At 50.8% G+C, this 11456-nt stretch overlaps 1 protein-coding gene across 1 annotated transcript; it reads left to right on the top strand.

Annotated features, from left to right (window-relative positions):
- The first annotated feature begins 47 nt into the window (after positions 1–47).
- On the top strand, positions 48–8682 carry itih3b.2 (inter-alpha-trypsin inhibitor heavy chain 3b, tandem duplicate 2). Its single transcript, XM_086168797.1, has 22 exons — positions 48–177; positions 841–1001; positions 1165–1269; positions 1350–1512; positions 1591–1701; positions 1770–1898; positions 1995–2111; positions 2206–2374; positions 2445–2555; positions 2719–2900; positions 2962–3141; positions 3235–3356; positions 4093–4298; positions 4376–4399; positions 6433–6564; positions 6783–6839; positions 6934–6999; positions 7592–7696; positions 7822–7990; positions 8104–8252; positions 8325–8409; positions 8476–8682. Exons 1-22 carry the CDS (start codon positions 106–108, stop codon positions 8588–8590), a joined length of 2730 nt encoding a protein of 909 aa, XP_086024923.1. The 5' UTR covers positions 48–105; the 3' UTR covers positions 8591–8682.
- Positions 8683–11456: the final 2774 nt, after the last annotated feature.

The raw sequence follows: 11456 nt of genomic DNA, 5'->3' as shown, positions 1-11456 counted from the left end.
TTTGAAGAGTAAATCCACACACACACACACACACACACACACACACACACACAGGGCTGCGGTTTAAAAGTCGGCTTCACGTGCTCCGGCTTCATTCTGACGATCATGGAAGGAGTTACGGTGCGGACGGCCGTCTTGGGACTCCTGCTGGGGCTGGTCGGAGCGCTGCCCGACAAGGTGAGGCCCGACGGGGAGCTTTTCGATTCACTTCGGATGCATTCCTGGATGGAAATCTACCAACCGTGTGTGTGTGTGTGTGTCGTACACGAGTGTGTTTCTTCAGCTGCCGCCTCTGTTGCGACGCTGAACTCTTCGGCAAACGGCGGTTCAACGACCGGCCTGCTGTTACTCGTCTTTTCTCTCCAGACGCTTTAAAACGTCTGTTTTCACGAATTCGAAGGCATCAAAAATACAGCAAAGGGTGTATCGAGGGTACAAGGTACTGCTGGAAGTGAAGTACTCGAGTTCTTTGGCGCCGTAAAAGCGGTGTCGATTCTAAATCATCTTGGAGTTTCATATATATTCTGTTTAAAAACTACATAAAGAAAAAGACGGGTTCACTTTAAGGGCACTTGCTACTCGGGGTGGCGTTGGTTGATTTTTGGCGACGGTTCACCGGAGTTCACTTCCGATTGACGCAAGTTAGCAGAAGCGAGTGGACGCAGCACGTCGGGGGCCGAAGGACGCAATAAAGTAAGTAGGGTGTTCTAACGACCGGACCAATCAGGTTCCACCGAAGGACCCGGTTGACGGTGTTTGACCAGCGTCGGACCTTCGCCCCGCTGGCCTCCCGCCCGCTCTCTCCTCTCCGTCAAAATACTATCCCGTTTGTTTGCGCAGGACGACTGGCAGATCTACAGCTTCAACATCAACTCCACTGTGATCGGCCGCTACGCCACCACTGTCATCACCAGCCGCGTGGTCAACCGCAGGGATGAGTCCAAGGAGGTGGAGTTCGAGGTCCAGATCCCCAAGAACGCCTTCATCACTAAGTTCAGGATGTGAGTGTCCCGTGTCCCGGGCAGGACTACCATCCGGAAGCTCGCAGGGAGTCCCTGCTCCAGGGGACACTTGGAAGTGCTTGCGACAGTTGGCTTAAAACCAGGAAACCACAAGGAGGTGCCCAACATGACCCTGAGCTTGTTTCCCCGGCGTCCCCCCCAGGTTCATGGAGGACCAGGTGTACGACGGCTTGGTGAAGGCCAAGAAGCAGGCGGAGGAGCAGTACAGCGGCGCCGTGGCCCGCGGCGAAAGCGCCGGCATAGTCAGGTATGTTCGTCTCCGGCTGGTTCCGCGTGATCGGGCGGTCGGCCGCCAAACACGGCAACTGTCCTCCACCTCCGCTGTAGCTCCGTGGGGAGAACCCTGGAAAAGTTCAAGACCTCGGTCAACGTGGCGGCCCTGAAAAAGGTGACCTTCGAGTTGACGTACGAGGAGCTGCTGAAACGCCGGCTCGGCAAGTACGAGTTGCTGATCCACGCCCGGCCCCTGCAACCCGTCAGAGACTTCAAGGTGGGTTTTTTCCGTCCGCTGGCTCGCATCCGCGATAGACGCCTCTCATCGCGACCTTGTGTTCCCTCCCGATGGCAGGTGGACGTCACTCTGGAGGAGGACGTGAGCATCAGCTTCCTGGAGGTGAAGGGCAGGTTCGCCAAGGGCGCCCTGGCCAGCGCCGTCACCAAAACGCATGAGGACAAAAAGGTAGACGTTAGAGGTCCCGTCCCCCGGGTGAAGTCAACCCATTAACCCCCTGGTTCACCCACCTGCAGGCCTGGGTTCACTTCTACCCCACGGAGGAGCAGCAGAAAGCCTGTGACGGATGTGGGGAGCAGGGCCTGAACGGCGATCTGGTGGTGGTGTACGACGTGCAAAGGGACAACAACCTGGGCGACATCACGGTGAAGCAAAGGCCATCGGGGGCGGCGGCATGAGGCTGAGCGCCACCTCCCGTTCCACTGATCGGTATTCTCTCTTGCATGTGCTCTCCACCCAAGACGTCCGAAGGGTACTTTGTCCATCACTTTGCCCCCTTTGGTCTTCCTTCCCTTCCGAAGAACGTGGTCTTCATGATCGATCGGAGCGGTTCCATGTCCGGCACGAAAATAGAGCAGGTAGAGCGCTTCCCGGTTCACTTGCGAGCCACGTCGCCGGTCAAATATGGACGTCACGCAGGAGGTGACTGACCTCGACTCTGACTCCACTCAGACCCGGCGAGCGCTCGTCCACATCTTGAGCGACCTGTCGAAGGACGACTTCTTCGGTCTCATCACCTTCAACTCCAGGATCTTCCACTGGAAGCCCGAGCTTGTCCAGGCCAACGACGAAAACCTGGAGAGCGCCAAGACCTTTGCGCGGAACATCGAAGACGGCGGCGGTGGGGGTTCCACTCGCTGCGTGAGGAGGTGTGAGCCACTGAAAACCAAACACCCTTTCGCCCATTTCAGGCACGGACATTAACACCGCGGTGCTGGCGGGAGCAGAGATGCTGAAGGACCACACCAGGGATGGTTCCGCTTCCTTCCTCGTCCTCCTCACCGATGGAGACCCAACCTCAGGTGACTAGAAGACCCCTTCCTGACGTTGTTTTCCTCCCTCCCTACAACCGTTTTTGGATGTGCTCAGATGTAGACTACTGCGAGGACGACGCCTGGGAAAAAACAAAACAAGGCCAGAAGTTAACATTTTTGGCAACAGTCACTGTGACTTGTGTCTCCGCAGGGGAGACGAACCTCGAGGCGATCCTGTCCAACGTCAGGAAGGCCATCAACAAAAAATTCCCGCTCTACTGCCTCGGTTTCGGCTTCGACGTCAACTTCAACTTCCTGGAGAAGATGTCGCTGCAGAACGACGGCATCGCCCGCCGCATCTACGAAGACTCCGATGCCGATTTGCAGCTGAAGGTACTTTGCGGGCGTCATCTCTGGATCCGCCTCCTTCCTCTCAACTGCCCGATCTCCGCAGGGTTTCTACGAGGAGGTGGCCACTCCTCTGCTGACCAACGTGCTGCTCATCTACAACGGCGGGTCCAATCTGACTCAGACCAACTTCAGCCAGTACTACAACGGCTCCGAGATCGTGGTGGCCGGGCAGATCACCGACAACAACGTCGAAACCTTCTCCCCCGAAGTCCTAGCCATTTCGGTAGGACTCCCCTCTCCTTGCACACCTTCAACCGTTGGCAACCTCTCACGAGAGTGTCTTTGTGTGTGCGCTAACCGGTTTGGCTAACAATAGAACAAAGCAAACATCCAGTTTGTCCCCACCCGTCGTGGCGAGGGCTCCTTCAGTAGACGTCCGGATGGCCTCCTCCAGAGAATCTGGGCCTACCTGACCGTCAAAAACCTCCTGGAGAAAGAGTGAGTTGTGGCGCCGACCGCACCCCACATCCCTTCCACTGCGCCAATCCAACCATCACGTTCACTCAGGATGGAAATCCTTGTGTCCTTTTTTGTTCTTACTGGTGACCCATGTGTCAATCATACCAAAGAGCTTCACTGTAGATGCATACGTATATAGGCGTGCACAGGGGCAGCTCAACTTGCGCCAGAATTCTGTTCTACAGGGCGACGTAATGCGATTTTTGTACATTTATGATATAAACTCACATTCTGTCGGAAGTACCCGTGTCGTTCACCTATGGTGACACCCTGGTAAAATCATAGTCCAAGTATTGTACAGTAAAAAGAAGGACTAAACAAAAAAAGACTTCCGCTTGGGAGCCGTAACGAAGGGCAAACCGTTTCCAAAAAATACAACACAAGTGAAAGAAAGCGAATGTAGCGCAATCCAACATGGCATACAACGTAAACGAAGCGGCCTTCCCTGTGGAGCGCAGCTCAGCAACTGATAGCGGCGCGAAATTTGCTTCGTCGGATTTACGGAACAAGACTTTCTCAATAAATGTACAGGAGGTGGCGAAGACCTCGTGAAATGAGGACCGGCTGATATATCTATCGTATACACAGATACCTTGACGTACCCTAGGAGCTCTTTGAGCAGAAACAAATAGAGTAGACTAAGGTTGGGGTGTGTGTTGCTTAAAGAATACTTCGAGGTATGGATGTTATATTGGAATAAAATGTGGTGATACAGGCTGCTGTCGTCTGGAGATGAAAAGGAGAGGGTGGTGAACGAGACCCTGCGGCTCTCGCTGAAGTATGGCTTTGTGACACCACTCACGTCCATGGTGGTCACCAAACCGCCCGGGGACGACGCAGACGTGCTTCACAAGCCCAAGGAAGGAAAACCGGCCCCCGTGGGTACCTCATCATCACGTTCGATGATGTACCAATTTTCCGGTGAGCAACGTAAAAATGACACGCCACACAGAGGTCTGGGTGAGTCTTAATCTTCTTGGCCCTCTCCTCCCTCACAGGCACCGCCAGGGGAGGATATGGAGGTAGATGTCGCAACCCCGATTGCTTACTTTCTCAGACATACCGATCCATTTTGCGCCGCTTGTCTTGGGTCACGGAGACGCAGATGTCCCTCTCCCCGGTTGCCCCTTTTAGCTATGTTGGGATCTTTTGGGCAAATCCAGCTCTTTGCGCCCTCTGGGTAACCTAACTCCGATCTCAAGGGGAAAGCCTCAGACACCCTGCTGGCGGAAACTCATTTCGGCCACTCGTGTATTCGGTCACTACCCACTACCGACTCACGTGCAATAATCAGAAACAATTCAACCCCTCCAAATTTTCAAGGGTTCATAAATCTAAGTTGAACAACCAAAAAAAGGAATGTGGAATGCAAACAGATGGGACCGTCACAATGGCAACCAGGACCAAACTAAAGTTAGCCGTACAAAACATCTGGATACCCTGGTTTGTACCAACGTCAACCCCCTCCCAGATACTCGGGGCAGCCCGGCTGACATGGAGGCGTCTATGACTGTGAAAAAGAGGTCCACTTGAAGTCCAAACTTTAGTGTGCTCAGTTGCCCTGTATGGCACTGAACATTGCCCCGCAAGAGGCAAACACGAATAGGCGTTGCATGCGGTGGAGATGTTGTTGGGGGCTTTGCCCCACATTTTTGGTCACGCCAAGAGCGAAGATGTGCTGGAAGTGGCACCAATAGAAAAACAATTTGATGAGGCTTATGGCGGTATGGCCAGTTGGTGTAGAGTAATGACACATCAGTGGCCAGGACCACCCTGGGATCTGAGCCTGGATGGACACCGGCCCCCCAGATGTCCCAAGAAGCTCAGTTGCCTTCAACAGGAAAGGCGACTTGCAAATGTCACCCTTGACAACGCTCATGATGCAAGAAGAGGAGATCACTGCGATGAGTGCCAGGAAAATGATCGTTAAGTTTAAGTGTTTTCAAAGAGCAAGATTGTAGTTTGGGGACTTCTTCATGTGGTACATAAAGTCACCACAGAAGATACATGATGTTTGTGAGTAACAGTATATTTTTGTTTCGATAGATAATAATCGTTTAGCTCGTATATAATGTTTTTAAAGCTTTCTAGACATTTTTAATGACCTTAAGTGGAGTTGAAACTCGATGAAACCTCTGGTAACTCCGTAATGATCCATCATTTGCTCCTGCTGTGAAACACAAACCAAAGCCGTGAAGGTGAGTTGCCATCACGGGAAAGACAAAGGAGTTTTCACAAAAGCTGAGCGAGGAGATTATTTGATCACTCCTGCGGGACCTTGGTGATGTTTACAAAACCATGTTTCAACATTCCAAGAGAACCCACAGGGAGCATCATAAAGAAGTTTCAAACTTATGGAACATTCGCAAACCTGCACGGCGGAGGAAGAAAGCCCAAAATGTCATCCAGGACCTGGGATAACGTAGTCAGGACAACTAAGGGTACCTACTGGGTGTGACCAGATGAAGGCTAGACAAGAATACAGAGTTTTGGGAAGCACTTCTGTAGACCGATTAAAGCAAACCGAAACTGGTCGGGCAAATGGACCAGCGATACAAAAGGCCAGGCTGATGTCAGAGGAATACCATACCCAGCGCAGAGCATGGAGTCAGGTCTCTGATGATGTGGAGCTGCTGCAGGAACTAGCAATCTTGGTCACGTGCCTGGAGTCACGGACTCCCGGAAACACAAGGCCATTGTCAAGAGGAAAGAGATGCCTTTTGTCAACACATTAAACCTTGGTGATTGTCGTACTTTCCAGCGAATGACCCCAAGCGGACTTCCAAGTCGAGCAACCGAAGGCAGTTGCAGCCATCAGACATCACACTTTGCACAGGAAATACAGGCAGAGATTTTATGGAGAGTGGAAAGAGGCTTGTACCCAAAACTGATGTTGGAAGTTGCAAGAGCTAAAAGATTCCCCACCAAGCTGAGACCATTCATTTGACCCTAAAGCTACGTCGCAAAGTTTCAGTGCAACCGGCTTTAAATGACATGAGTCGATTTTTGGGAAAGCATTAACTTCCAGTGACCCCCCCCCCCCTCTCTCTTTAAGGGTATTCAAGGAAAGGACATAGGGGACCACCAGGTCTTTCGTTAACAGATTCATCACTTGGAAGTGGTTACCCTGTACGTTTTCGGAAGATAGGACTTGGTGCTGCACCTCCTGCTATGGCGACAATCATAGGTATTGCTGCACACACACACACACACACACTTTCACAACCGTCTAGCCTGTACAGCACCATACTGCTACCTCATTGGATACTGACGACAGAGTGAGTATTGAAATGTGTAACATGAGCAAGCTTGGGATTTTCCTAAGGGTTCCCAGGGTGTTTTAAAGTTGGCCTAAATCAAACATGGCTGCCTTGTCATGTGACTGCTGTGATTTTCTTTGCCCAGATCAAGGAGTTGAAAACAGCCTGCGGGGGGGACCACCACCCTCGGGTGGTAGATATGGTAGGCAAAACTAGAGTTCAGCAGTGCACAAGGAGTGCTGGAGCCTTAATCAATATCATATACACAGAAACGCCACTTCCTTTTTTCTTTTTAGCGGTGGACTTGTCCCTGACTGCAGATGATCTGATGACCTTGACCACAGAACGACCACCGGTTACCGGTAGAGTACTGCATCCTAGACATAGTCCTTGTGCTGTAAGTTTCATGTACCGAGGAAAATCTTTCCCAGTTTTAGTGGCAGGAAGGGCGAGTGGAACTAATGAAGGTGCGAGTTAAAAAAGGGCCGATGGTTGCGGCCCATGACCACCCAGGACTCCACCCAGCTTCTTGTGCTCTTGCTCCCTGACGTTGCCACCATTTGGGAATGCTACATCCACCACTTGTCCAGAACCATTATGTCCACTAGCTGGTCCTTCTGGAACTAGATGTCCTACCTTGTCTCGATCACTCTGGATTACCTTCAGAGGTGTCTTCCAACTTGATCCCGAGACCTATGGCCTGTGCATGGTGCCAGCAAGATGGTTCTGATACTGGTCTAACTGGATGGCTGCTGGTGAAGCTGTGGACATCAGCACAGGAGAACATAATCCAAAAACATATGGTAGACAAGTGGAGGAGGTGTACCTCAAAGGTGTTCCAAAAAGATCTCTGGAGTGGTGAAGAAGTTGACGTGCTGAGATTAGACCAGATCAGGCCTAGGAAGTGACCCAGGATTTGGTGTTTGTGTCTCACCGCTCTCTATCTTCCTGCAGTTTTATCTTCAAATTTCCTGCTGGGCGTCCAGAATGAGACAGTCCCGCTCTGCCCTTCCCTTCCCATCAACAAGAATTTGAAACTACTCCACCTCGCCAGTGGAGGTCAGTGTTGTAGAAGGCAGCATTCAAAACTCCCAATAGCCGAGTGGGTGAGCCCTCTCCTGGCTGAGAGTCTTGGGCTTGGCGGTGGCGTCGGGAGCGAAATGTTCATGTCGGCTCTCCCTCAGGTCTGCAAATCAACGGCAAGATGGACCCGATAACGTTGGCGGGGTTCGAGACGATCATGGTCCACCTCGGACCGAATCACTACATCGACCTGACCCCCGACTATATCTACATAAAGCAAGGGTCTAACATGCAGCTCTACATGGGGCAGAACCCCTTCGTTGTCAAAAAGTGAGACGGGCGGAGCGGGGAACATAACCCGACTCTCCACAGGAGGGTGTCGGTGGGGAAACATTTCTTTTTTGGGGCGTACAGCTCTTTGACCAGAGGCTTCGTTCCCCCAGCGCGACGCTGACACGACAGGGCAGACAGGTGGACATCGCCGTCGGAGAAGTCCACATCCGCATCATGGTCCAGGAGATGGATGGCAACAAGTTCTTGTGGCCCGTCTTGATGAAGAGGCCGTCGGACGATGCCGCAGAGGGACTCTTGGGTGAGCGAAAGTGGCCTTTAGCAATGGGGCTACTGTGAGCGGGAGGGTTGTGACACTTTGCTGGTTTCGCAGCTCTTGAGACGCTCTACATGGGTATCCTGCCAACCAATGGATTGATGAACGTCAAGATCAAGGACAGACAGTATCTTGCCGCCAGGTGAGTCCTGCCGCCATTGTCGCCGTACCAACGCACTCCCGGAAACATTTTCCTGTCCCCCGGCAGAGTGAAGACCATGGACTACGGCACCATCCCTGCCGCCGAAGTGCCGTGCTGGAAAATCTCTGTGAATATACACGCGTCGAACCCATGGGGCGAGTTCGTCGTCGCTGTAATATAATAACACGGAACAAAAACAGCGGCCAGACAATCAGTTCATAATGAAAGACGGAGATGATGAACCGCGGCTGAAATAAAGGAGAAATTAATCACTTTCTTGTTTCAAACTTCCTTCCTGAGACAACCCGCCCCAGTGCAGGCAAGGATGTATACCTCTGCGAAAGTTTATCGAAATAGATTACTCATTTATTATCCAAATCCCTGATCCCGCCTTTGGGGTTGCAGGGTGGCGATTGGTCGAGTTCAGGGTGTGAAGCTCCTGCATGTGTTCGGATTGTGGTGATTTCTTGTCGCGACAACTGGACTTCCTCAGTTCTGATGACCTGCGGGGAGTTTCCAAATATACCTTCCAGGGTTTGGACGAGTCTAGATTGTGATGGTTTAATGTGCAAATGGAAGAGTTCTTCTTCTTTCCCTTTGGGCTTTTCCCTTCAGGGGCTTCACAGCGAATCAACCCTCTCCATCTAACACTATTCTCTAACTGAGATGGTCTTCTATCTTATGGTGCCTCTGACACTTTTCTCCAACCATTCCAACCTGCTTGAACCTGTTTCTTAAATTCTTTTCCACACTCTCCTACACTCTGGACCGTTGACCCTGAGTACCGCATTTTCTGCACTATAAGGTGCACCGCATTATAAGGCGCATATAATAGAAGCTACAGTAGTGGCAGGGGTTGTGTTATGCATACACTAATTGGAGCTGCGCTAAAGGGAATGTCAACAAAACAGTCAGAGAAGTCAGTCAAACTTTATTTATAGAATACAAACCAACGTTCTGACAACTCCGTTCACTCCCAAAACAAGTTAGTGCATTCTCAATACGGTACCGTACGAAGCTTCTCCCGGTATTTGCGCCGCCTTCGTTGAAAACAATGTATTACCAACTCCATTTGTCACGGCTCAAAATGTTTCATAAAACGAAAGCACCAAGAAGGACCACCTCTAAATTCATTGACGTTCATGTCGCTAGCTAGCTAGCGCTGTTGCCTCCATTCCAATAGTGATTGTAGAGACACTTCTACTTGCTGCTCTCTGTTCAACAACCCACTGTTCCAGTTTGTCCTCTAACTGCAGCCATCTCCCTTTGTTCCCTTGGAAACTCTGTTTAGTCTACTTTACTCGGCGCTGGTCATCTTGTGGCTTCCTCCACTTCCGTACCATTGATTCGTTAACTTTGAATTCTCTCGCTGCTGCTCTATTCCAGTGTTCCACTGCGTGACTGATCGCCTTGAGTTTAACTCTGCACCATTTTTTACCGCCGGCTACTTTGCCGATGCGCGCTCACACACACAAATGGAAATGAATATGCACACTTCGCTCAGTCATATATCCCAGAGTGCATCTCACGCTACTTCTTCTAGGGGAGAAAATAGAGTCGGCGGCTGCTTCTTGTGGTTGCTCAATATTGATCCATATACGGTATTTTCAAGACCATAAGGCGCACCGCACTAAAAGGCGCAGTCTCAGTTATGTGTGCCATTACTGTATATAAGGCGCACCTGATTATAGGGCGCGGGTTTTATATACAATCCACGCCCACACTTCCCCCTTCAACATTCTCATGGTGTCCTCTACTACGTCCGCCTTACAACAACAACACACACACAAGCATACAAGTGTGTGTATTCAAAATAGAACGGGAGCAAAACTGAGTTTGGTTTTCACATTTTTTCACCGGTAATCGTCATCAATCGAACCCACGGAAGTCCTCATCCTCTGTTTCTGATTTGAACAGCTGCGCTAAATCACCATCAAACACGCCAGGTTCACCTTCTTCACTGTCAGAGTCACTTTCCGTGCAGCTCCTCAGAAATGTTGCCATTTTCAAGGTTGTTAAAATAACGATGTTCTTCATGATGCACATACCCGTTCTTTTATATACAATCAACATCCAACACTTCCCCCGTTAACATTCTCATGATGTTCTCTACTGCGTCCGCCTTACAACAACAACACACACAGGGCGCACTGCACTATAGGGCGCGCTGCGCATTTTGAAGAAAATCTAAGACTTTTATGTGCGCCTTATAGTTGTGAAAATACGGTATAAGGCAAACCGCATTATAAGGCGCACTGTAGGTTTTTGAGAAGATTAAGGCTTATAGGTGAGCCTTATACTGCAGAAATTAGGTCTAAGGGGGTTTTCATGCTAATGGGGTTTGTTGCTCTTCACAAAAAGAGCCACCATAACCTGGACCCCAGGTATATCCAGAAACTCCCCAAAGGTCAGCAGGACTGAAGAAGCCTCCAGAATGAGGGCTGGAACGTCTTCAAGTGAACAAATTCAAGTCCAGTTGCCACGGCAAGAAGATTTGGACAAGAACCCTGAGGATCCCCATGCCAAGCAACTGGAGACTCCACACAGAAAGTGTGGGAATCCAACCAGGGACCTTCTTGCTGTGAGGTGGAGGCACTAACTGCTGCACCGCTGTCCTGCCCAAATATTAACTACACACAAGCAATCAATTAAAGAGTTCTGCGTGGTTGTGCTGTGCGTTTCCAGCAGCAGAGCCGGGCCTGTCGCGACTTGCAGACATAAATCCGTTCGAAAGCCGGCAGACAAAGACTCCCTAAGCCTAACCCTAACCGGGGTCGTTGGTCCACATGGTGACCTTTGGAGTACTTTGTGTTGTTTCCGAGCGTTGGCGTTTGCTAGCTGCTACCTGCTAGCTGCACGGAGGTGGTGGTGCCGCAGATGTCTGGGGAGGGTGGAGCTCTGGCTGGATCCAGCTTTTTGATTACTTTCCCTGAGGCACAGAAGAAGAATGTTGTAGTGGGTGGGAGGCGGACTATGTCGCGTGGGCTAACTTCAGGTAAGTGCCTGTAGGGCCACACCTTCTATCTGTTTTGTTGCTGTTTATTTTT

The sequence above is a fragment of the Fistularia commersonii genome, chromosome 21, assembly GCF_037954325.1.
Source record: "Fistularia commersonii isolate RoL2024-O1a breed Wild chromosome 21, RoL_Fcom_v1.0, whole genome shotgun sequence".
Classification (NCBI taxonomy): Eukaryota; Metazoa; Chordata; class Actinopteri; order Syngnathiformes; family Fistulariidae; genus Fistularia; species Fistularia commersonii.
Note: the sequence above shows the minus strand (reverse complement) of the source record. Positions and strands in the feature narration are given on the sequence as shown.

What these genes read in the sequence shown, in the direction of transcription:
- itih3b.2 (XM_086168797.1), top strand. Translation starts at nt 106, where the DNA reads ATGGAAGGAGTTACGGTGCGGACGGCCGTCTTGGGACTCCTGCTGGGG. An exon ending in GATGATGTACCAATTTTCCG is followed by an intron (nt 4,299 to 4,375) that starts GTGAGCAACGTA and finishes CCTCCCTCACAG; the next exon opens with GCACCGCCAGGGGAGGATAT. An exon ending in AGAACGACCACCGGTTACCG is followed by an intron (nt 7,000 to 7,591) that starts GTAGAGTACTGC and finishes ATCTTCCTGCAG; the next exon opens with TTTTATCTTCAAATTTCCTG.